The sequence below is a fragment of the Bacillus rossius genome, chromosome 12, assembly GCF_032445375.1.
Source record: "Bacillus rossius redtenbacheri isolate Brsri chromosome 12, Brsri_v3, whole genome shotgun sequence".
NCBI lineage: Eukaryota > Metazoa > Arthropoda > Insecta > Phasmatodea > Bacillidae > Bacillus > Bacillus rossius.
This window is the reverse complement of record NC_086339.1, coordinates 20,603,808-20,629,631: the sequence shown is the minus strand read 5'-3', so window position 1 is coordinate 20,629,631 and position 25,824 is coordinate 20,603,808. Positions and strand designations below refer to the sequence as shown.

The window sequence follows — 25,824 nt, the reverse complement described above, 5'->3', positions numbered from 1 at the left end:
TAAGTAATATTTTGTTATTATAGTACCTACCTACTGTGATTTTGCGTCCCTTATTTACATTTAAGATAAAAAGTGTTCTTATTTATGTTAAAGAACTTTATATTTGAAATTAGAATACCTACCTAGTGAGTGGTTACGAATTATTACTTACCAAAATGTACTAATTTAAGACTAACGAGTTAAAGCCTGTTTTTTGAATGCCTCATTAATTTTAAGTACACTACTTAGAAGTTGATCTTAAGTTAAGTTTTGAATTTTTTACTGTAAGCTGTCTCGTTTTAATTTTAAAAAATCTATTTTTTTGTTTTGTTTTAAGATATGTAAGAAGTGAGGTTTTAAGTTTTAGTTTATTATTGCTCGAAATTGAAGCGGTATAATTATAGGAATGTCGATCCTATGTGACATATAACACATGTGGTTTTGATATGTATTTGCAACAGTTACCTGTTATACCGAACAGTTCCCTGCAACCATTTTCCAGAAAAATGCTAATATCTGTTAAAGTAGGTATAGATTAAGTGGGCTTTTTAATACGTATCATTAAACTGTTACTTTTCTAGTCCTTAGTAGGTTTTTTTTTTTAAATAGGGATGATATTAATATGACCGGACAACTATGTACGGGCCGAAAACGTCTTTACAGAGAATCGCCCATATGTATTACAAAAATTTCTCTTTTTCGTTTCATGGTATCTTACGCTGTCGCGTGTATTAACTGTTTGCAATTTAATCTCCTAAATTAGTTTTCGAGCTAGCGTGATTCGTTAAACCTTTGACATCTTGGGATTGCCCATTAGACAATTAATAGGGCAAATTTCTGCAAGTACTGGATCTTAGTGCTTATTTTTTTTGTATTGTAACGTTTTTCCGCCAGCAATAAGCAGTAAGTAACATGGCGTTTCAGTGAAAGGGTAGTTTAGTTCTTTTCAGATGAAATTTATCGCTGGAATTACACGCCATCCCGAATAGTGTGGGTCGGACATTTGGCTAATGACGCTGTCTCCAATGTCGTCGGAGTGCTATGTTGCTCCTTTTACATTAAGAAGTGGGTTGATGCAGTGAATGGTCGTCTTTTTATATATATATATATATATATATATATATATATATATATATATATATATATTTTTTTTCATTGGTTCAGTCAGTGGTCAGGAATTGGGAGTTGAATCGTTCAGCTGATATTTGAGGCAAATTTTTTTTTCTTTCAAATTTCAGTGGCTAAAATTATTGAAGACCAAACGATACTCGGACTCGTAAGAACTTTGGGCTATTTCGTTAAATGTTGATTGTCCATTGTTTGGCGTGTAACGTCTTATAAATTTACATTGTGAATAGCATTTGTTTTCAATGAACTGATCACTCGCCTCGTATCAAATCGACCCCTAACACGATGCCAGGCGGCCCCACACCCTAATGACTTCGTCAACCCTTCCTGTTCCAGATAATGACTTGCATGATTTTAAAGCTGAAAGTTTAACCATTGGCCACATCTGGGCAAAAAAAAAAAATCAGTGAACTTTAAAAATTCAAAATTTTTCAGCGGTAGTTAATTTCCGTTACTTCTTTCGTCTTTCGAGAGATAATGGAGGTCACTTAATCGATCTAGGTACCAGATAACGTGGATACAGTGATATACGAGCATTGATTGTATATTTTATCTGTAAATAGTTCTACGAAAGGGTATAAATACGAGGATATCTTAAAGATGGAGGGAATATAATATCTCGACCTAAAGATTTAAGTGAAAAATGTTTCAGTATGGAATTTATAACTTTTTCCTTCAAAAAATTTATATTTTTTCTATCGCCAAAAAAAAGTTTTTATAGTTTAAGATAGGTTGATATACATTATACAATAATTTATTTTCTGCATATTGGCACGTACTGTTCAAAGAACAGTATTTTGTTCGTATTAGTTGGTAGAGGGTAGCGTGGGTCTCAACCCAACTCACAAATGTTAAGTGAGCCGTTAGGTTGTAAAGAAAAATGAAAGGTTCTGTTTATATAATCAATAAGTGTGTAAAGTTTAATTATTTCTGTGAAAGTATAGCTTGTTAAATTTCACTGTTTCGAAGAATATATCCCTGTAAATCACAGGAAAAGTTTCCGAAAAACTTTTCCGGAAAACAAACATCTCCATCTCCAACTTGTATATGTCTTATTTTGTTGCTAATTCCAGATTATTTGTGAAGAATCTTTTTTTAAATTCCAAATGGGACTGTGGAAGTAAATTCGTGTTCATTAGACTATGAAAACACAGAAAGTTAGCTTATTTTGAGTAATCAGGAACGCTATTTGCCAGAAAAAATTTTTAATTATGAATATTTGCCAGACGTTTTACAAACAGCATGTAATTAAGAATACACGCGGGAAAAAAAATCATTGTTAAGTCATTTGTAATTTGTTTTTGTTGTGTACCATTTGTAGGAATTGCAATAAAACTAGAGGAAAAGATCTGTTGCGTGGTCGCCACGTGCGTTGCATATGGAACTTCTCATTTCAGTAACCAACTCGAACGATAAAATAAAATAAAAAATTAAGTAACTCACGTGAATGATAAAACCACAATAAAGTTCACAATGGAGGCTTAGAACTGTAAATAGCATTGCGTCGAAAAAAAAAAACTTCCAAGAGTCTTAACCAGTTGTCTGACTCCTCTACTTTATTCGGTATTTCCCAATCTACTTCCCCTCTCCGTCTTCTAACACCCCACTCCCCCTCTCCGTCGTCTAACACCCCACTCCCCCTCTCCGTCATCTAACACCCCACTCCCCCTCTCCGTCGTCTAACACCCCACTCCCCCTCTCCGTCGTCTAACACCCCGCTCCCCCTCTCCGTCGTCTAACACCCCACTCCCCCTCTCCGTCGTCTAACACCCCACTCCCCCTCTCCGTCGTCTAACACCCCACTCCCCCTCTCCGTCGTCTAACACCCCACTCCCCCTCTCCGTCGTCTAACACCCCACTCCCCCTCTCCGTCGTCTAACACCCCACTCCCCCTCTCCGTCGTCTAACACCCCACTCCCCCTCTCCGTCGTCTAACACCCCACTCCCCCTCTCCGTCGTCTAACACCCCACTCCCCCTCTCCGTCGTCTAACATCCCACTCCCCCTCTTCCGTCGACTAACATCCCACTCCCCCTCTCCGTCGTCTAACATCCCACTCCCCCTCTCCGTCGTCTAACATCCCACTCCCCCTCTCCGTCGTCTAACACCCCACTCCCCCTCTCCGTCGTCTAACACCCCACTCCCCCTCTCCGTCGTCTAACACCCCACTCCCCCTCTCCGTCGTCTAACACCCCACTCCCCCTCTCCGTCGTCTAACACCCCACTCCCCCTCTTCGTCGTCTAACACCCCACTCCCCCTCTCCGTCGTCTAACACCCCACTCCCCCTCTCCGTCGTCTAACACCCCACTCCCCCTCTCCGTCGTCTAACACCCCACTCCCCCTCTCCGTCGTCTAACACCCCCACTCCCCCTCTCCGTCGTCTAACACCCCACTCCCCCTCTCCGTCGTCTAACACCCCACTCCCCCTCTCCGTCGTCTAACACCCCACTCCCCCTCTCCGTCGTCTAACAACCCACTCCCCCTCTCCGTCGACTAACATCCCACTCCCCCTCTCCGTCGTCTAACACCCCACTCCCCCTCTCCGTCGTCTAACATCCCACTCCCCCTCTCCGTCGTCTAACACCCCACTCCCCCTCTCCGTCGTCTAACACCCCACTCCCCCTCTCCGTCGTCTAACACCCCACTCCCCCTCTCCGTCGTCTAACATCCCACTCCCCCTCTCCGTCGTCTAACATCCCACTCCCCCTCTCCGTCGTCTAACATCCCACTCCCCCTCTCCGTCGTCTAACACCCCACTCCCCCTCTCCGACTAACATCCCACTCCCCCTCTCCGTCGTCTAACATCCCACTCCCCCTCTCCGTCGTCTAACACCCCACTCCCCCTCTCCGTCGTCTAACACCCCACTCCCCCTCTCCGTCGTCTAACACCCCACTCCCCCTCTCCGTCGTCTAACACCCCACTCCCCCTCTCCGTCGTCTAACACCCCACTCCCCCTCTCCGTCGTCTAACATCCCACTCCCGAGCGTTGCACTTCGTAACGTCCTGATGAGTCATTGCCTCGCCTGACCCCTACCTGGCCACAACATTCGGTGTGCAGAGAAACCGCGCGATCTGTCACCAACTCTGTCCTTGTTGTCCAGTTTATGAAAAGCATCCAAGAACATGCTGTTTTCCGAATATATTTTTTTGAACGGGATTTTTTTGAAGACTGAACAATGACTAAAACGCGTGTGTTCAAGATAATTTTCATGCGTGAAACACCTTGGTGCAGATTCTTAAAAGCACTCGGAGGGATTTTAATTTACGTCTTTTATCGCGCTAGAAAGCACCAGTAAGCGTCGCACTTGACAGCTCGGCCTCACCAACACACATACGCCCCTTACTGGGTGGGCCCCTTAAACTACAGTAAACTCCCTATTATCCGCGCATGCTACGAAAAAATACAGCACATAAATAAATCTGTATTTTATTACAAGTGGGCAAATTCGAACTCTACTGACGAGTGTATTGTGTGCAGCATACAGTAAAACGCCACAGAAATTCTCGAAACTCACGCAGTAGGCTGGCATGTGTTGCTATTTTTGTCTGTCGCGCTTTGTTTCTAGTCGTATGGTTGAGCACTTAATGTTCACATTACTGAAATGTATTGTATGTTAATTGTTCAGTAAAATACTAAAATTTTAGTATCATTTAAAAAAAAATACTGTTAATTGTAACTTTTACTGTACATAAATTTTTAGATTTTCAAGTTGAAATTAATGTTTCATTTTTTGTTTCCCATTTTCGGCTCTTTTGCGGACTATCCGCGATTTTCACTATCCGCGGTGGCCCAGCCACTTAATTTCGCGGATAATCGGGAGTGTACTGTAGTTTAAATTCAATTAAATCAAAGATAATGGCACAGCCTTGTGGGTGGGTTGTTCCCCCGGCGGAGGACGCGGCAGTGACTCAGGCCAAGGCCTCGCGCGGGGCCAGACGGGCGTGTGGTTCGGGCGACGCAGATAATGGAATACATCACGTGGGGAAGCTTTTGTGGCCGGGATGTGCCGGAGGGAGGAGGGAAGGAGGGGGTGATTGCGCGGCCGTGGCCCGCTTCGGAAGCGCGTCACACGACCTTGCCTTCCTCGCCGACTTCCCATCCAGCATTGCCAACTGCCGCCCGCCGACAGATCACCGCCCTGTCGGTTTTCACCTCCGGATACGTTTCCCCCCGCGATCGTCTTTCTCTCTCTTTGTTCGGTTTTGGCGTTTCAATTTTTGATTACCTTCTACATCTGGCACAATTGATGCACTCAACTCGTTACAAAAAGCTTGTTTAATGTCTTTATAAAACCAACCTTAGAAAAAAAATATTTTCCTCCTGAATATAATGCTGAAAAAATACATTTTTAAGTTTTTAGTTAAATTATTTAAAGAGTATTGGTATTGCGATATGTTGGGTAATTTTTCGTGCATATTATAGCAATATAACTGACAGATAAGTACCTAGTATTTGGTCCAATTGATACAAACCAATATCATAGCAGAATAAAGCTGCTAAGGCTAGTGTACACTACGCGTTTTTTTTGCCTCTGCAGCTAAAACTTCCGCAACGTTTTTTTGGCTGGTTATTCTTCGGACCGCTTTTCTTAAAGAGTGCACAGTGCCGGTCTCTAAAGAATGCACTAAAGTAGATCTGTCAAAATGGAACATGTAAACAATTGATCCCGAAGAAATCGCAGAGTAGAAACTAGCACCGCGTAATTGTGCACGGCCTAATTGTGTGTATTTAAACGCGATTTTTAATGCGATATGACTTTTTTTTTTGCTGCTGTGGACACATTAGTCACAAGAAAATTACTATATATATAATATGTGTGTGTATATGTATGTATATATGTATATATATAATACGTATATATTGAAGATTTGAGTTATTAAAACTAAAATTTAATTTGAACGATTCAGAGGTAATATATAGCGGACTCAAAGCTTGAAAAAAAGTTTATTTACCACACTATATATATATATATATATATATGTTCACATCAGTTGGAATGCAACCACGTCGTGATATTGCGGCCTAATGCTTTGCACAGGCACAGTTGCCGGTCGCTTTCTTTGCTGTCGTCGAGGCTTTCCCCCCCCCCCCCCCCCCCCCCCCACCCCCCGAGGCCTAGCGCCCGCCTCGTCGCGGAAGACTTTTTTTTTTCCTAACCTAAGTTAAAAGTAAGTGTGTAAGGGAGGGGTCTAGGTAGGGAAGACTCTTAAGTGCGTCTCAGGGCAAGCCCTATACGCTCTAAACATGCGGGTTTTTAACCATGCAGAAAAGGTCACGTGCATCATGTGCTAGGAGGGGATTGGCCAGCCATGGCAGACGTTTTGGCCATGACTAACTCCCCTCACTCTTAATTCTAGACTAAAACTAGATAAGTTGGGCCCAGGTAAAACCTCCCTATACAGAGGGAAAACCCTGGGCACATACATGCGGGATGCAAAGGTCATGCATTATTACAAGCAGGTGGATTACAGGAATAGAAGGATGGTCCTGGAAGAAGAGTGGGGCATGGTAGAAGTTCTACTATGCAAGGGGTGGGGCACTTGGACTTTTAGTCCGCATTGGTTTGGTCAGGTCTGGTCTTTTGGGGGCGGCTTATGCCGTTTCCCGTCGTGCTGCCAGGGAAGAAGCGACGCACCTGCGACACACCCCTCCCCCCCCCCCTCGTCAACCGCAAGTCCCCTCTACCCGCAAGTCCCCTCTCCCATACCCGCAAGGCCCCGCTAATGGCCCGCATCGCGGCGGCGCGGCGGCAGGTGCCACGGAGTTCGAAATTGTCAGGAGGCGTCATGCTGTGACGTGGTGGAAGTAACTTTTTTTGTTTTTACCTCGACAGCGTCATATTTTCACGCCCAAAACGTTGTGAAAATCGTGCTTGACCACTTTTGGTGATGGTTAGTAAGTAATTATTAATCTTTGTCCTTAAGTCGCTGCAATAAAATAGTCCTAAAAAAATTGGTTGTCTGTAAAGTCGGTTTACGGACGATAGTTTAACGTGACAACGTCATAACAAAACATTGATGAAATGATTGCATACTTTTATGAATAAAATTGAATCATTTTTATTGATTTATCACTATTTTGTATGGATACAAAGGAGGAGTGAAATGAAATCTACAATTTAATTGATAAATTTACTTTTATTTGCACTCATTAATTCAAATATGTTTATTACTTTAACGAAGAGATTATTTTAACTATAACTTTTATACATATTTGCTATTTAACTTCTTCCAATCTGTGTTATTCTGTTAAGGATAGGACGATGATAGGAAAAGTAGGAAACGAATGGGAGTGTTTCAAGTTTAATGTGCCTCGAAAAAGTCAAATCGATGGTTCCAATCAAGTGGAAGAGAGATAGATGCGGCGCAAGCGTACAATGAGCGTAACGGGACAATGAGTCTTTTTTTTTCGAGCGTGCAGCCGGCGTTCATGGATTTATTAGACGTTGTCACGTCAAAAACGGTCTTCACAATGCAAACCTTAAACTCCAGCCAATGGTTTGGGCGTATAACGAACATAGCATTAAAAAAAACTGCTTCACCCAGTTATTATGGAAACAGGCAGACGTGGCCACCCCCTGGTAGGTACAGCCGGGGAGCCTACAAAATGGTTGCTTAGCTGCGGGAGTAACCATTGCGAACTAAGTTCCAGATTATTCTAACACACGTTAGAATAACTTAACATCGCCCTCAGAGATGTTTTCCGGAAAAGATTTTTTGCTAAAATTTTCCTATAATTTACCTGAAATTAGTTTTTTAAATACTAATTTTACCAACAGTTTTATACAAAAATAACATAAGGACAAAAGAAGTGAGCAATAGATGGCAAACAAAAGACAAAATATGTCTATACATATGGCTATAGTCCACAGTTCTATACCCTGAAAATCTCAGTTTCTATGATTGTAGCAAAAATTAGTGTTGATTGACTTAACGAGTGAGATACTAAAAGTTTTTACAATAAAGACTACATACGAACGGTTATTATAAAACTGTATAACATCCTGTTTCATGCTTTCAATACGTGCCGGGACTGACAAAAATATTTCTTGCATGTTCCTAAAAACCGTCAAATAAGTACTTAAGTTGATCAAACCTTTTATAAGTTATGAAAAAAGGTTTTTCATTACGAATTTAATAAGCTCATGATAAAGACGAAATCATAGAAGAAAAATAATTTATGATACTACCACCTCGCTTAAAATGACATCTTAAAAAAAATTACGTTACCTTGTTTCGCCAAACATTCACAGTTCAAATTGTACCTTGACTAGCTAGTTTGTAGTTAGTAGATTCTCGAGCTCCGGACATACGGTTTATCCGAACGGGATTTTAAAAATGATAAGGATTCGTAGTTTAAATTTTAGGTCTATGTATACAGTAGGATAAGGAATAAAATTAAGCTGTAGGAAAATTTATATTTATGAAAAATAACACCATAAATTTAAAATATTATTAGCCATCTATAATTAGCATTTTATGACAAATTGCTTTTAAACCGGACTTTCTGTGATCCGGACAGGGTCTAGTCCCATGTAGTCCGGATTATCGGGACACTACATAGGCCCATATCTTGATTTTGTCTGTATTTACTGGTTTGTAGTGGATGCAGCTGAGAGGTATTATTAGTAAAATCCTAGCTCAAGTCAGTATCCTTGAAAAATTAAATTCACAAAGGTAAATTTTGCAAGGATGTGCGTTCGATCGAGTACGATGGCTTCCTACAAGTACGGCGCTGGCATAACTTGGAGACACACAACATAGAATTTTCTACATTACACCTGTTCTAAGTTGTGTTTATTAAACGTGTTTCTACTTTAGGCGTTTATATGCTAGTCTTATTTTGTTAAGGCGTTTTCTATGTTAGCGTTACTGTGTTAAGCGTTCCTGAGTTGGACGTTCGTGAGTTGGAAGTTCGTGAGTTGGACGTTCGTGAGTTGGACGTTCGTGAGTTGGACGTTCCTGAGTTGGACGTTCGTGAGTTGGACGTTCGTGAGTTGGACGTTCGTGAGTTGGACGTTCGTGAGTTGGACGTTCGTGAGTTGGACGTTCGTGAGTTGGACGTTCGTGAGTTGGACGTTCGTGAGTTGGACGTTCGTGAGTTGGACGCTCCTGTGCGAAGCGTGTATCCCCCCGAGCCGTGGCGAGCCGCAAGTGGCCTGCACCGACCAGAAAGAGTTCAGCCTGTCCAACCGGGACTTTGGCTGGGGGCAGACTTCTCAAGGTGAGCGACCGGTCGTCTGTGCGGCCCGGCTGACTCACCGCGCCGCGACGGCCGAGGTCGCGCAGCCGATAGTCCGGAGCTTGGATTACTACTCACTACTCACTACTCACTCACAGCAGGGATTGCTGTGATTCCACACACTACCCCTTCGCTTATTGAGAGATTTAAAGCAATTAAGAAAAATTAATCCAACGTTACCTTGGGTTGTCAAACATTCAGTTGAGGTCATCGGCGTCATCATATCTTCGTCGGGCCGTCGAGAAAAAGCGTAACATTGATTGATATCCTAACGCACGATTTTCTTAGGCCCATCCCAGAATATGATTCGTTTTGGCCGAATTGTGGCCAACATTTACATAGCGAGGGCTAATTGATAAAAATTCAGTCGATTAACTTGAACCTTGTAGACCTTTTATTTTTGTAGCATGTAGAGTCATTAGCTCATCCGGTTAATCCGAACGGAATTTAAAAATAAAAAGCAGGTTTAGTGGTTTGAATCTTAAGTCTACGTATACAGTAGTATTGAAAATAAAATTAAAGCCGTGGGGAAAGTTTATTTAATTTATTGATGAAAAATACAGGGTGGCCACCGACCCGGGAAAAACCGGGAAACCTGGAAAAAGTCTGGAATTGGAAAGGACCCGGGAAAAATCTGGAAATAATCTTGCATTTTACTAGTCATTAGGGAAAAGTTCGTTTGTGTGCCCCGCTTTTACACGCAGCGTCTGACTTGCAAGAAACTGCGTCGGCTTTAGTTTCGAATTTAATTAATTTTTCAGCTGTTTATTTACTATATCTATGTGTTTTACGACTTAACGGGAAGTCAAAACATTCATTTTACGTATTTGAAGACGTTCGTGTTTTCGTACCTGTACTTGTTCTAAATGACTAACGAAAAAAAAAAAAAAATACTTTACCCAGGTCTACCACCATAAACATCGTTTCTAACAGTAATACGCTCCACGAATGCGTGGGTAATACAATGGTAGTACATGAGTTTGAATTCAGCAGTTGGTTGCAATGATCGGTCGTAGGAACCAATGACAAAATTATATGCGTTCTTATATTCTTATTGGCGTATTGCGCAGTTTTTTCGTTTGTGAGGTATGAGGAGGGTTTAGAAGATGGCGATGGTGCGTCGATTGTTTAGCGGAACACGAACGTGAATAATTTTTTGTTTGTAGTTTTTGGAAGCATGAGTATCTTGTAGCAGTGAATGCAGGAGGGAGGTTAGGATCATGTCAACGAGATATTCCTGTCGCTATGAGGTGGAGTTTCCGTGGGCCACCGAGGACCCTAAAGACAAAGGTAGCGCAAAGTGCAAGATCTGTGCGAAAAGTTTTAAGTTAGATACTATGGGCAGAGGTGCCTTTTTAAGCCACGCCAAATCGAAATTTCACCAAAATGCGAAGTCATGCCAAGATAGAAATATGTACGTTACTGCATTTTTTTCCACTCATCCTGGTCAACACCATGAAGCTGTTCCGTCTTGCAGCAAAGGTAAGTTACAGTTACTAGTGTTTTATTAATATTTTTGTTTTGTGTTAAATAAATGCTTGAAGAGTCTATTGAACTCTATAGATTTAATGAGAGTGCCGAGTGTGTGCATTTGCTTACAATTTATTTGAAATACAGCCTATAGTTTCACGTTGTACAGTAAACGCCCGGCACATCGCGCCCCGATTGATCGCGGAATCGAGTATATCGCGAGTCAAATCATGTCCCCCAATCAAAAATGAATAATTTAATAATGAATAAATGGTTGCGAGCAGAATAGGGTCAACTCTAAAATTCGATTCCGGAAGTAGGGGAACTATCATGACACATTCGATGAAGGTAGGTATGAAAGTAAATAAAAATGCGGCAGTGTTGGTAGCCACATGCGATAATTGATTTTGAAAAAAAAAAAATAAGCAAAGGTGTGGCAACAGTGTAACATAGAAATGCCGGCAAATGTTTGGTAGCTGAATAACAGCCGGGGCACATTGTAGGGAAAGACAATATGACTATGCAAGGTTAGGTAAGTAGGAAATATATTTAAATGTAAAATGCATCACCCGAAGACATTTTTCAGATGTTGAAAAGAAAGTGAAAGGTTGGTTAGATTAGGTCAGCTACACAAAGAAAAATTAAATTAAAAATTTGCTACGGAAAAAATAGTTGTTTGATTACCCGAAAGTATTTTGTATCATTTTCTGAATGGTACTGAAAAAGAAGTGAAAGGTTGGTTAGGTTAGGTCAGCTACATAAAAAAAATTAGCTAAATGTAAAAACGTTATTTTAATATACGAAAGTATTTTGTATCGTGTTCTAGAAGGTATGGAAAACAAAGTGATAGGTTGGTTGGGTTAAGTCAGCTGCATAAAAATAATGCTTATAAATAATACATAATACCAATAAAAAATAAAATGAAAAATAATTATCAGATAATTGTTATGCTGTGGCGTTCTAGAACATTTGCGATTAGGTCAGCCATGTAAGTGCCGTATGTTTTAGTGTAAGGACATTGAAGGTATATTTTTGCTCGTAAAAATTAAAACGGTGTCGGATAGTACCTGCTATACCAGTATTTGTTTGCTAATTATTCTCGTTCTCTGTGTGTCTTATATGCAGTTTGAATGTTTTTAGACTAAGTTTGCACGTTATATTTCTCGAAACCACGTCTATTGCTACATTTTCTTTGATACAGAAAAAGTTGTATCAGAAAATAGAGTTGAGCGGATGGGTTATACTCTATTTTCCGATACAGTTTTTTTAAGGAAAATATTTTTGTGAACGTGGCAACTTGTTGGAATCGTGAAATATAACAGTTTGTACAAAGCTACAAACTGCGTAAAAGTAACACAGAGGAGAATAATTAGCAAAATAGAAGACTGGTATCGCAAAATAGAGTAGACGAGGTGGGATTAAACTCTAGTATGCGATACTGTAAAATAAGTTTATGCGCAGACATTTATTGCATATTTATTGATTTTATTCCTTCCCCAAGGTAGGGAGCAGACAACAGTGTGCATGTTCCATTGTTTCAGGTATTGCTGCACGACATGAACAAGCGAATCATGTCGATCCTGATCAGAAGTCATCTGTAGATAACTTGGTATCAACTATCGATACCAGCGAGACTCCAAATCGAAATGTTCTTCAAAGGTTCCTTTTGGGGGAACATATTCCGAGGGCGGAAATTTTGTGGGCTCTTCACACTATTGTTGGTCACACATCACTTCGTAAAGCAGCTGAAAGTGTATCAGTCATGAAACTCATGTTTCCTGACTGTGCGGTCACTCAAAAAATGGAGTTGCAGCGTTCGAAGATTGGTTATCTAATTAACCATGGCATAGCTCCATATTTTGAAAAAGAATTGAAGGAGCTGGTAAAAAAATCATCTGAAATTGTTATTGGTTTTGATGAAAGCCTAAACAAGGTTGTTCAGCGTGAACAAATGGATATACATGTCCGCTTCTGGGATGAAGAACTCAACATGGTGCAGTCTAGGTATTTCACGTCAGTTTTCCTAAGCTCTACTCGAGCCCAAGATATATTGAAGGGACTCAAGAATGTTTTAGGACATGAAAATTTGAGAAAAATTATTCAAGTGTCCATGGATGGGCCCTCTGTGAACTGGAAGCTATCTAAGGATCTAGTTACTGAATTGCGTGAAGAAATAGGTCGTGAAGGTTTTGACCTAATCAACATTGGCAGCTGTGGGCTTCATGTTGTACATGGTGGGTTTAAAGAAGGAATAAAAGTGACAGGATGGTGTGTAGTCGGGTTCTTAAGAGCGCTTTATTATCACTTCAATGATGTTCCTCTGCGGAGAGCAGATTTCTCATCTTGCACAGGTTGCACTGTATTCCCCCTTAAATTTTGCTGTGTGAGATGGGTGGAAAATAAGAAAGTTGCTGAAAGAGCTTATGAACTACTGCCACATATGAAGACTTATGTTGAAGCCATCGAAAAGCAAATAAAGGACAAAGTGAAACCTAAAGATTCACACTTCAAACGAAGTTTTCCTGCTCTTAAAGAATCCCAAAATTTCAAGATTATTTGTAGTGCTGTAAAGGATGAGATGATGGGTGCCAAACTGGCCTTTTTCACTGCTGGAGCATCACTTGTAGAACCCTTTCTACGAGAATTTCAGAGTGATGACCCAATGGCACCATTCTTGCATCAAGAACTTCAGGCACTCACAACCACTGTGCTTAAGAGAGTTGTTAGAAAAGAGGTTATCGAAAGTGCTCAATCAATTACAAACATTGACTTGTCGAAAAATGAAAACCTTCTGCTGGCAAATCAGGTGGACATTGGTTTTGCAGCTACAGATGCTCTGAAGAAGGTACGAGGTCAGCTTGCTGAGAAGGTTGTGCCACAATTTAAAAATGACTGTAGATCATTTTATGTTGGCTTCCTTCAAAAGGTTCTGCAGCGTTCTCCACTTGCATATAGTCTTACTAGACAAATCTCCTGTATCAACCCTGAGTTGATACGTAGTAAACCAAACCTTGCTGAGAAAAGAATTAAAGCATGCTTGGAACTTCTAGTTGAAAAGCAACAGATCCCGGGGTCCACCGCTGACAAGATTCTGCAAGAATACCAAGAATTTATCCAGATAGCTTCCGTGGGAGAAGCCATGAAGTCTTATCATCGCCAGAATCAGCGTCTAGATTTGTTCTACGTGCAGGTTATGGTGGAATCTGGCAAATCATTTCCAAGTTTACTACTATTTATCAAGCATTTGCTTATTCTTTCCTATGGAAATGCTGCTTTGGAACGTGGTTTTTCCGTAAATTCGGATTGTCTGGTTGAAAATCAAACTGAGGATAGTCTTATTGCACAAAGAATTGTGTATGATGCTGTCATGAATTCTAAGGGTGTGCAACATGTGCAAATTACTAAATCGCTTATCCACTATGCAAGGAATTCTTGTGCGCGTTATAAGGAGCATCTGGAGAGTAAAAGAAAGAAGGTAGAGGCTGAAAAAAGTGAAAGGGACAAGAAAAGAGAAGCTCAAAAAAATCTAAGGGAACTGGAGGCAAAAAAGGCGAAAATAATGAATGATGCCTTAAAAGAGGCAGCCCTCATTGATGAAGAAATAAAAAAACTTTAAATGGTTCATGTGTGTGGAAAAGTGAGAATTTTTGTATCAGCGATTTTTATTTAAATAAAATAACACTTTATATCAAGAACACTTCAAAATACTTCAAAATGTTTTTGTAATTTGTTCACTGATTGGTGAGTATTCTTGGTTTTAATAAATTCTTAAAGTGATTATTGTTATAGTGTCCTTGATGTCGGTAAACAACATTAATCAAAACAATTGAAAAACTATTTCAAAATATATTTTTTTGCCACATATATGTCAATTTTTTTAAACCTGGAAAATCTTAAGAAAACCTGGAAAAATCTGGAAAAAGTCTGGAATTTGGTTTTAATAATAGAGTGGCCACCCTGAAAATAACACCATCGATTTTAATAGTTTTACTCATCTAAAATTGTATAACTTGCATTTTTAGGCAAATTCCTTTCAATCCAGGCTCTTATGGTCGGTGTCAAATCAGGCCACTTTCGGCCCACCAAGGCTTCATTCATGTTCATTCGCTATAGCAGAGCGAGCTGCGAATCGGCGTGGTTACCCTAAGCGATTTCGCTCTCAACGGGTGGATTTGCGGGTGGATAGCTAGTGTACATTGGTTTGAATATTTATTAAAAGTTTGTTATAAGAATATTTCAAGCCGCGCATGCAATGATCATTTAATGGGGGAAAATATCTAGGCTAAATGAGTTATTTTCTCGTTCGGAGTCACCTGCCAGGCAAAATTGTTAATTTTTGTTATCATTGTTTATACAGTTTTTAGCACGTATTTTGAATAAAAATAATGTGATTTTCCTTGTAGCGTCTAGTTTCTCCCGTAGAGTTTTTCCGTCAATTTTGTTTCGAGTGGAGCTTTACCACTCACGAGAACGAAGTGATTATTAGAGTTGCGGCGGCTCCACCAAGGTTCTCCGTAGAAAGGAATATTACGTGGTGTTTTCAATTGACTTCATCATTGGGAAGAAGAAAAATAAAAGAAAGAACTCGGACCTTTCCCCGGGTAGGAAATTTTCCACTCTGAATTTTTTCAATCACCTGGGAATTGAACGTGAAACTCACGTCTAAGCGTTCAGGCCACGAAGACCAATAAGTAGTATCTTGTTTGAGACGGACTAAAATTAATTTTACTTAAGTTAGTGCTTTCCAGTGACTTCATTATAACTATAACTAAATGGAGCTCAAGGCTGTCAGCATAGCGCTTTAAGTGCTAAAAAATAAATAAAATATTGCTTGCCGCTCTCTAATACGTTAAATCTGTAGTCAAGAATCAACATTTTACTCGCTTTCTTTGTTCAGAAAGTTAAGGAATACCTACTATTTATCACAGCAAATGTTAGACATGAGTTTTATTGTGAAAAAAGTTTTATCACAATACAAGGAGTCTCCAGGTACCTAATGTAGGAAGAAAAGTAACCGGACATGATATCCATGAAGATAGCGTGTATAGTTTTGGAATGTCCTTTCTTTATTTTTATAATAATTATTTATAAGAGTAATTAACTCATAAAATACCTTTATTAGTACATGGTCAATTTACTAGCTTGGGTGGTTGTAACAAAATGTGTGGTATGTTATACTTATGCTGTGTTTCAGAGAGAGAGAGAGAGAGAGAGAGAGAGAGAGAGAGAGAGAGAGAGAGAGAGAGAGAGAGAGTATGTTCGTTGCGAAGTGTGTTTTGAATTTGAAACATTTGCGTCATTATTCGGGTAACCACTTTAACACTTGCAAGGTCTAACTGGTGGTGTCTTTCTCTAACTTCAATGAATCCGTTGTCGTTCTCCGATACTGGTTGCACTTCTTTCAATCACGCGTGACAATTTCAAATTCAAAAGATTTTTATTGTGATGTTTGATTACATTTTTTGTTTACAATGGTTCACTTAGTGGAACGCCAGCACATTGTGCTCTTTTTCCATATGTTACAGACATTTTACAACATTCCGTATACTTATACATTTTCAGATATTAAATAATTGTTGTTATTGGAGGAAAAGTTTAAAAAACCTCCGAATCACGCGTGACCGGCAGTGGAGAAATAATCGTTTCCTTTCGTTGGATCTCCGCGTCGACCCTTCCTCTTGTTCGGTGCGCTGCACTCGACACGCCCGTCGTTCCCCGGTGGTGGGTTTGGTTGGGGAGGGGGGGGGGGGGTCGCTCGTCTCGCGCCTCCGCGCACTTGAAAGGGAAACTTCGGGGTCCGACGACGGGTAGACCCGAAGTGGTTGCGGCGGGCTCCGTGAATGGGTTTCCCCCCCGTCCGCGATTTGCATATGCGACGGGGTTCCGAACCCATGACGTGGGGAGGGGGGGAAGAACGTTTTGTGCGCTCGCTGCAGTGCGGTGGGGAGTCTGAAAGGACTCGGTGGGGGGAAAAGGGGATCCAGTCGACCATTATCCCTAGTCAAAGGGTATGTATGAGTGATGTCACTCCTTCGACCCGCAGACAAAGAAAATCTCGTAAACGGGAACAAATTGGATGATCAAAAAAAAATTTGTCTTTAAAACCTAAAACACCAGGGAATTGACAATATCATATAAAAAAAGTAAATTTTTATATTGTGTAGTTTAAGTTATAACTGGATGTATTTTCATAGTTTCCGTTATTCATTTGTATCCGATTTATACTAAAATAAATCAAACTTAGCTTAAAGCATGATTGAATATCTATAGTATTTCATAAATTATCACAATAAGTAATTTGTAGCTTCAAACTTTGATCAAATACATTTCATTTAACCCCACCCCCCTCCTCTTTCAGGCCGGCAGTATTTATAGAATTAACAACAGTGCAAACTATGTTATTGTGCAGGAAAGTATTCTGTACTTAATTACGCGTGTTATGTATGTACGTTGGAAATGGTTTTTGAAAGTAATTTTTATTTTAATGCAACTTTTATCTTGCCAGATTGACAGATAAGACATGGGGAAAATAAATTTATGTGGAGCAGGGAAAACTTGAGGAAATTGGCTGAAGTAAAAGTGTGGGAAGCCTGTTTCTACTCGTGGTGCGTGGGACAGCATCGCTATGGTTGTGCTGATGGTCTGTTCATCGTTAATTAGCTTTTCCTCCCATCCCCCTCCTTTTTTCACCTCCTCTATCCTCCAACTCTCCTTATGACGCGCATCGTGCTGCTGGTTTGTACCCTTGACTTGATGTAATGCACACCTGCAAGGTCTCTAATGATGGAGTGTCCATATTCACATTGTGAGTAATACTTTAGATTTAATCCTTACATTCGATATTCGATTATAATTATATAGAACTCAGTCTCAGAAAAACAAGACTGAAAATTCTGCGACGGACGAAAGCTCCATGTTGTACGCCCAAAATTTTTTCAACGAATCCATAAGCTCCCGATTGCAACAAACTTACATTAGTAATTTAAAATACATATTAATAAATAACTTGGCATAGCTTCAGTGCGTTAATTTGTAACTAAGGACTATGCAAATTGCTGCAGAACCTAATTCAGAGTGTTAGTTTGTTGCGTCACGATACTATACTTTTGTGTTTGGTGTTTTCGTGATAAAGGCCCCGGGGCGTTTTCGCCAAGTTTTCTTCCCAATGTATTGGAATCCATACAAGGGGCAAAAAAAAAAAAAAAATAAAATCTGGAATCGCATAGCGGTCGTTTCAAACTGAGCTCTCCTTCAATTTGGTTTTTGTTACGTTTGTTAATTCAGACGAGTCGATTTAATGATGCACAACGAGCTTCAAAATGTATAAGAAAAGCATATTAGTGGATTTATCGATGTAGTTTTGGCATTAAATCGTTAGTTTTTTTTTTTTTTTTTTTTAATATTTGATTTCTATCATCTGCTGCAGATTGATTTTGCTGTTGGAAATTGTGCGGTCGCTTCGATTAGCTAATACGTAGTATTTCGAAGGTGTTTTTAAATATACGGAATAAATAATTATATCAGCGAGCGGGCTGTTAAACTACACACGACGTGGATTACGATATCGTATGCTAGCTAGAAACTTGCAGTGCGCTGTTTGTAGTTAATTCCTGTTTTGTATTAAACCGTCAGATATCTGCGAAAGGGCTTCGACCCTAATTGGTGTTTAAATACGGCCCCTATTTCTCATCATGTAGCCGCCGCTCCTGCAAATTACCAAAGTTTCTGCGAGGAAAGGTTTTTGACGTGGAAAAGTTGGTTGGGGGAGGGGGGGGGGGGAGAGAGAGAGATTGACTTGAAATGAGAGACTGGGGTACAAACTTGTTGGCGTGTTGTAACACGAAGACGTTAACTTTCGCAAGGCTGAAAGCGATGCGATCTCCAAGATTCAGGATGACTTAGTTACCTTATACACTCTGCTCGTAAGCGATTCATACGGCAGGTTGTACACTAACCATGGTTGCTTTGGCCTTCTCGATATATCATTGATTGCACCATGGCTAGTGAGGACATCTACGATTACTGCTTTTTTTCAAAATTTCTAAGAAAGTTATTCCACGCCAACTTGCATTTTATTTATTTATTTTTTGTTTTCTGTTATTCATCCGGGAGGCAATTACTTTTTAATGACGCGGGCAGCTACAGTAGTGTTAATAGTCAACATCGGGTCTACGAATGTTGTCTCCAGAAATTGTCTTCCGTGAAATAAAATACGGGGGCTGTAGTTCAAGTTGCGGATTTATATTTCCTCATCTTATGTGACTGGACTTAACGTCCGCTTTAGAACCGCATTCGCGTCGTAAAATTAACTCTGGTCACATAATTGCTGCCTTGCAATACCGTCTCGTATGTCAGATTTATGCTGCCGACTTTTTTCCTCCGCATATTCCAGACTCTGCTCAGGTTTCTAAATGTAAAACGTGCTCAGCCACATAAAAAATAAGCCAATTAAAATTTTAAAATATATTTTACTGTTCTGCATATAACAAAAGTTTTGAGGAAAGTACACTTTTTCAATTTTAAATAAATGTAGTTCTTCCGTTCTTTGGATTGTTCTTGCAAAGCGGAAGCTTGATATAAAAGATTTCCATGGACATATGCCATTGCTGGTTTTATCTGTATGTCCTAGAGAAACCTCAAGAAAGAAAAAGATGAATAAACAAACACACAGAAAACCAGCCAAAATCAACCGATCAGGTTAAACACACAGCACAGATCATTCCGTGGAAGGTATTAGTCGGAAAATATATCACAGCGTAGACGAACAGTGGGTTGACAACGAAACTGTTGTAACAAGAACAGAAAACACAAACAACAATCTTAGAAAACACAGCGACAAACAGACGAACCCAACGATAACACAAAAAAAAATATGGACAACACCTCGACAACGGCATAGTAAGCTTCCTAAGACACCGTTGCGAGGTTTCGGGAATTGAAATATGTTCCTGTCATCGGGCACAAACAGACTGATAGAGGACACTGTAACAATAAGGAATTGTATGTGTTTGATCAGCTCTCCTGGCGCAGCCAATGACAGACGAACACTCACCTGATTGTTCACGCACCTAAGAGTTTTTGTCATTGGCTGGTGTCATGCTGGGGGTGGTTGTTTTGTAATTGTTTATGGTGATCAGTTACCCTTTGTTTTTATTAAAAGTATCCATATATTTTTTAAATCAATATTTTGTTCACTTATTACCTTGTTAGTGCTGACAATAAACGTAGTTTCGTTTTAATGGGGTATTTTTTCTGAAAGCGTGGAGTATCATTGTGCCAGTGTATTTGATGGCTTTTGTCCCAGGCAATTTTGGCAAGTCGAGATCTTTGAGTTTCGCCTTTCTGTGTGTTATTTTTCTGCTCTTTAATGCGTGTTGAAAGGGCACTGCCAGATTTTCTGATGAACATGTTTTCATACTCAGGGGGAATTTGATAAACACAGTTCTGGCATTGAAACTTGTCTATGACTTGTTTTATTTTTGTGATCATGCTTTTGGTAGTGGAATTTGTTCATATTTGTTTCCGTTTCGTTTTCTTCTTCTGAGAGTCCACGAACATACGGAATAACCAAATTACCATTTGGTTTTTCGGCCGCTTCTTGTGAAAAAATTGTGGGATTTGTTGTAACGTCTAATTGAATTTACTTTGACAGTAAAATGTACGGTACTATTTTGTCTTTAGTCCTCTACTGTAAAAATTTGTGTTTCCTTCCTGGCTTCACGCATTCACACCAATTACACACGGCGATAACAATGGAGATGGGAAACGAGTGTGAAAACACTCGTGAAGGTCGTCCTGAGTGCCAGTTCTCAGGCACGTGCTTTCTCTCTCTCGCTCCATCTTTATTTTTATCTTTTTATTTTCTCTGACTCAGTCTCTCTTGCACACACACACACGCGCGCGCGCACACACATAAACAAGGACGCGTTGCTGACTTACTAATAATCACTTGTAGTTCTTATGTGTGACCGATGATCTGTCCATCTGAATCCAATTTCCGTTCTTGTTCGCTGATTCAAAATATGTATATCATTTTACTGCCAGACGATGGGTGGAGTCCTAATACAGTGGCCTTGACTTCCGATTTATAACCGATTCGGTCGGTGACAAAGCAGGAAATAAATTATTGCAAAAAAAACTCCAGTACATTTTTTAAAACTAATGTCTGCTCCACGAAAACATGCTCATTTCAGTCCCGAGTCTATTCGTTCTGGAGCGAGGCTGGACTTTACAAACATGTGTTGTTGCCAGCAGGCTTCGCTTTCTCTCCGGGTCGCACGTGCTTCGAGAAGATTAGTTTCCAGGTGTTGGGCATTGGCCTCGGGTTCTTCAGGGCGTGTCGAACAGCCCGTGATCCAATGACAAGGGCCATTCCAAGCGTACACACATTTCCAATAATAGCGCCAATTCTGCAGTGTCTTGTTTTCAGGAGGGTTGATATTTTGAAGAAAAATCGTGTATCTAGCGCACGGTTTTTATGCATTTATATATCAACCGAAGGGTGGTGTTGGTTTTTTTTTTTTTTTACAAGCGTTTGTCATATAGGTTCAAAAATTCTGGCAAAAATTTAACACTGGAATCTAATAATGTAAAATGAATTTCTGAGACTGGAATAGCCGTGTATGTACGCGAATCCCTCTTTGGTCGCATTTTATGTGCGCGGGAAATAGTAGTCAGACCTACACACCTCATTAACAGCCCATCCTCTTTGTGCCGGTTACAGGGGCTTAACAAGGATAAAGGAAAGGGGAAGTGAGGGTTGTAGTAAAGTAAGTAGGGATGCTGGACAAAGCTCGGCCAAAAAGGTATAACAGGCTCGTAGTCATGCAAATATGTTGGTCCGTTGCTGAAGAGTTAGTTCAAAGGATGGCCGCGGTAATCCTGTTTTTTTTCTTCTTTCATGCTGAGAGTCTGTCTTCTCTCGGCGCTTACATCCGACTGGAGGATCTCGACATAGGGGGTCGTGTTCGGGCGAAGCCGCGGCCTAGCGGTTGATCAGTTCCGACTACTGTCCCCCTTAGCGCGTCTCCTGCCTTCCTTCATCCTCTACATCCTTCCACAGGTTTCTACCCCGTTTTGTCTCCCGTCAGCAACCTAACCCTCCTCCTCCCCCCAACCCAACTTCATTAGCGTGTAGCCGCCGCAAAGGAGATTCCGTTAAGTCCCCTCCGACTGTGCCGGCGATACCACAATCATCGCGAGCGGCGAATTGAAATTCGGCGATTTAAGCCACTGCTACACAGAACGCTATGCTCGCTATGTTCGCGATGTGAGTAAAATACAGCCAGCTGCATCTCAGGTGTCACTGGCCACACCATAGCTGTGTTCGCTATGTTCGCTATGTTGGCGACGTCGCTAGGTGTTTGGTTCTCGGCTGTTTTTTTCTAAAACGTCGCTGACTTCGCGCATGTGCAGATAAACAGAAATAATTTTTTTTTCTTGCGGAATTGTGCTGTACGTCTGTGTTTTCTTTAAATTAGTATCATGCCGTTGGAGAAGTTCATTGAAGAAGAACGAAAATATAAATGTTTATGTAGTAAATTGTATAGAAGAATATAAGGCTTCCAACACGCGATTGGGGTGGAAAGGTCATTCGATAGCACAACGTCGTTATTACAGCGAGCACTCGGCTACTACTGTTCTCTAGTTGGTGTACTGTTGCCTTTCACTTTCTTCATGTAACTGAATTTGCAAGAAGCCTTGCGGTGCCACGAAAATAAAAGGACATCCAGACACTTTCACTGCATGTGCGTAATAACTGTCCCATGTCATTGTTTCTTTGGTAATCTTTGCGGCTTGTTAAAAGTTAATATGTGTCTTATTTCCTTAAGTGTTGTGCATTTTTTTTGTACGGCTGTACTTGACGTTATTTTTGGGAGCAGACTTTACTTTGCAGTTTGCATGGCGGAAAAAGTAGTGTACATGACTAGGACGTTCGACGTACTAGCGCATCGCATTATAAACAAAAGTGACCAGTTTCAGTATACCCATTTCACCCTTTGGCAAGAAAAGCGAAAGCTTTTGTGAATTTGATGTGCGAGTGTCATCTTGGAACAACTTTTTGCTCGCAACAGCCTACATAATCTTCTGGCTGCTGTTTATCGTTTGACTACCATTCACCTTACTGTGCTGATTTGACGTCAAATTGTACGCGTTATTAGGCAATAGTTGACTGAATTTGAAACGAGGACCGTCGAGATAGTGGCAAATAATTATGTCGGTCCCCTTTTCCATTATTTAATGGATCATTTTTGAAACCACACAACTTAAAAAAAAATCATTTAAAAACTAATTAAATTTTACCATGGCCATAACTGTGAACGTTAACTGTGCGTATTACGTAACTTGTAAGGTTTCCAGTTGATTTTATTAGCAATATATTTGTATATGTTTGTCCTATCAGTGTAAACCAGGTTCCCACCTGGGAATTTTGCAAACATTCCCCCCCACCACCACCACCCTCCACAAATTTCCTGCCAGACCCTCTTCCCTTTTGATGGCTCTGTTTGAAACAGCATAATTCGAAAACAACACACAGCTAGTCGACAAAGTGATTTGGGAAGGAAAAAAGGGGGTAGGTAAGGCACGAACGTATTTCCCGGTACAATAGTTTCGAAAACAAGGTGCCAGAAAGTTAAATCAATTCGTTGTTTCAAGTGAACATTGTTTTTAGATGTCGAATAATTAAAAATTCTGTTTAGCGCCCCATAACTTACGAATAAAAAGCATACGCCGTGAAGAAGGGGGGGGGGGGGGGAATCCAAGGAAGATGTTTGTGTCGCTTCCGCAGTAGATGGATCTTGATTATAACACGAGACGATGGAAGTGTAATGCAGTAGTTAATGCTTTAATAGCGGGAGTGGCGTTACTTTTTTTTTTTTTCGTGTCTTTCATTACTCCAGTAGTTGCCTTGCACGGTTGAAGGCGAGGAACTCGTGACTTGATGTATTAAAGGGCCAAAATGTCGCGGCGTCTTAAATTTGTGTGTGACGTTGCAGGCGGGAAGCGGCAGGTGGTGGCAGCGGTCGAGTCGGGCAGCCGCTTATGGCTCGCGTGGTGTTCGCACCGGAAGTTATCTTTTAACCTTCGTCCACCCGCCGGGCCCTTCTGTGGGGCGGGCAGCTGGCAGCTCGCCGGAGAATGAACGGCCGGGTCCGCTGCGCTTATGCAGTACGACCGCGGCGTAAAGGCTGGTTTACGATTGTGTGCTTGAGAATTGTTAGCCCCGGCCTTAATATATCTGTGCATACGAGTGTAATGATGGTTTTGGTTAAGGGCCCCGCCTACCCGGGCACACAAGACAGCGCGCAAGCTTCAGGAAAAAAAAATTTGGTTGTCTGTAAAGTCGGTTTACGGACGATAGTTTAACGTGACGTCATTACAAAACATTGATGGAATGATTGCATACTTTTATGAATAAAATTGAATCATTTTTATTGAATTATCACTATTTTGTATGGATACAAAGAAGGAGTGGAATGAAATCTACAATATTTAATTGATAAATTTACTTTTATTTGTACTCATTAATTCAAATATGTTTATTACTTTAACGAAGAGATGATTTTAACTATAACTTTTATAGATGTTTGCTATTTAACTTCTTCCAATCTGTGTTATTGTGTTAAGGATAGGACGAGGATAGGAAAATTAGGAAACGAATGGGAGTGTTTCAAGTTAAAAATGTGCCTTGAAAACGTCAAATCGATGTTTGTTCCAATCGAGTTGAAGAGAGATAGATGCGGCGCAAGCGTACAATGAGCGTAACGGAACACAGCGTAACGGGACAATGTGCGTTACGGGACACTTTTTCGTGCGTGCAGCCGGCGTTCATCGATTTTTTTTTTTTTTTTTTTGTAGAGTGAAAACTGCTAAAACGCCCATTTTCAAAGTCATTTTAAGGCATGAAACATCTCGTAGAGATTCTTGTAAACAACACTCAAGGAACTTGCATTACACCTTTATATTAATTTCTCCGCCATATAATGTTATGTCTGTTTACTGTTAGAATCCCTTAATTTCCATATGCACGACGAGAATACCGCGCGCTAGTTTATAGAGCCTTGCGTTGAGAGGCGATAACCGCGCTAGAAGTACCAGCGAGCGTCGCACTTATCGTCCCGTCTCGCTAACACCACTAACACTAGGCGGGCCTCTTAACGACAGTAAACCTTTACAATTCTTATAAACGGAACATGTTGTTTGTTCTACTTCTTAACTACTCGATCGTAAACTAGCCTTAATTTCTAGTAATAAGTAGAAACTTTTTAAAAGTGTAATGCACTTAATTTCGGCTTTGTAAACGAAGTATCTAGTCTTAAAAGGAAAAAATAATATCTGTTATTCCATTTGCTCTCTCTCTCAATCACTCACAAGACAGTTCGGTTTGCTGGGGCCCAAAATTCTCACACATTTACATGCGCTTAAATTACCCTCTTGAAATCGGATCGGCCAATATAAAAAATTAATTAGCTTACTCAAAAGTTTTTTTTTATTATTAAATTATCCTAATATACGTTGAGATTTGCATTGCTGTGGTTTCCGTTCCCGTTTAATATGAAAATTCACTTGTGTGTCCGGCTATATTGGCCCTTCTATTTGATTCTCCTCTGCTATCCCACATCCCAGCCTTATTGGAGTTGCACTATTCAGTCTGCGTTTCATTTTACACTGAAGACGCCAAGGTTATTGTCGATTAGAAAACAATTAATTTGCAGTGACACGGCTAGAACTCTGTCCTCCCGCCATTATTTCGCGTCTTCTGCTTCTGCTTGAAACTGCTTGGACTTCTCGCATCCCAGGAGGGAGTTTGGCCATCATCCTAGACGCCCAAAACATCTTTTCTCAGCAGACCCCGGCATACGAAGGAACACGTGTTGGTGATCCCGGCTTAACACAGTAGAGGATGGAACATGGCCTCTGTAGAGCACCGGTGGACAGCTAGTACATCGCGATGAAGCCGCTGCGACAGTAGTTCCCACCAGGTGACGGCCTGTGGAGGATA

General features: G+C 40.7%; 2 protein-coding genes across 12 annotated transcripts in view; both read left to right on the top strand.

Moving 5' to 3' along the window:
* The window catches only part of LOC134537674 (prominin-1-A), a 224,089-nt gene that overhangs the window by 85,679 nt on the left and 112,586 nt on the right, over positions 1 to 25,824 (top strand). The gene's annotated exons all lie outside the window — the stretch shown is intronic.
* LOC134537673 (uncharacterized) lies at positions 7,369 to 24,189 on the top strand. The gene is made up of 2 exons (XM_063378369.1): positions 7,369 to 10,832; positions 12,362 to 24,189. The coding sequence occupies exons 1-2, from the start codon at positions 10,571 to 10,573 to the stop codon at positions 14,434 to 14,436; spliced, it is 2,337 nt and encodes a 778-aa protein (XP_063234439.1). The 5' UTR covers positions 7,369 to 10,570; the 3' UTR covers positions 14,437 to 24,189.

Bases quoted from the DNA above. Each gene is read 5' to 3' on its own strand.
- LOC134537673 (XM_063378369.1), top strand. From the start codon at position 10,571: ATGTCAACGAGATATTCCTGTCGCTATGAGGTGGAGTTTCCGTGGGCC. The intron at 10,833-12,361 runs GTAAGTTACAGT...CCATTGTTTCAG, and splicing joins TGTTCCGTCTTGCAGCAAAG to GTATTGCTGCACGACATGAA.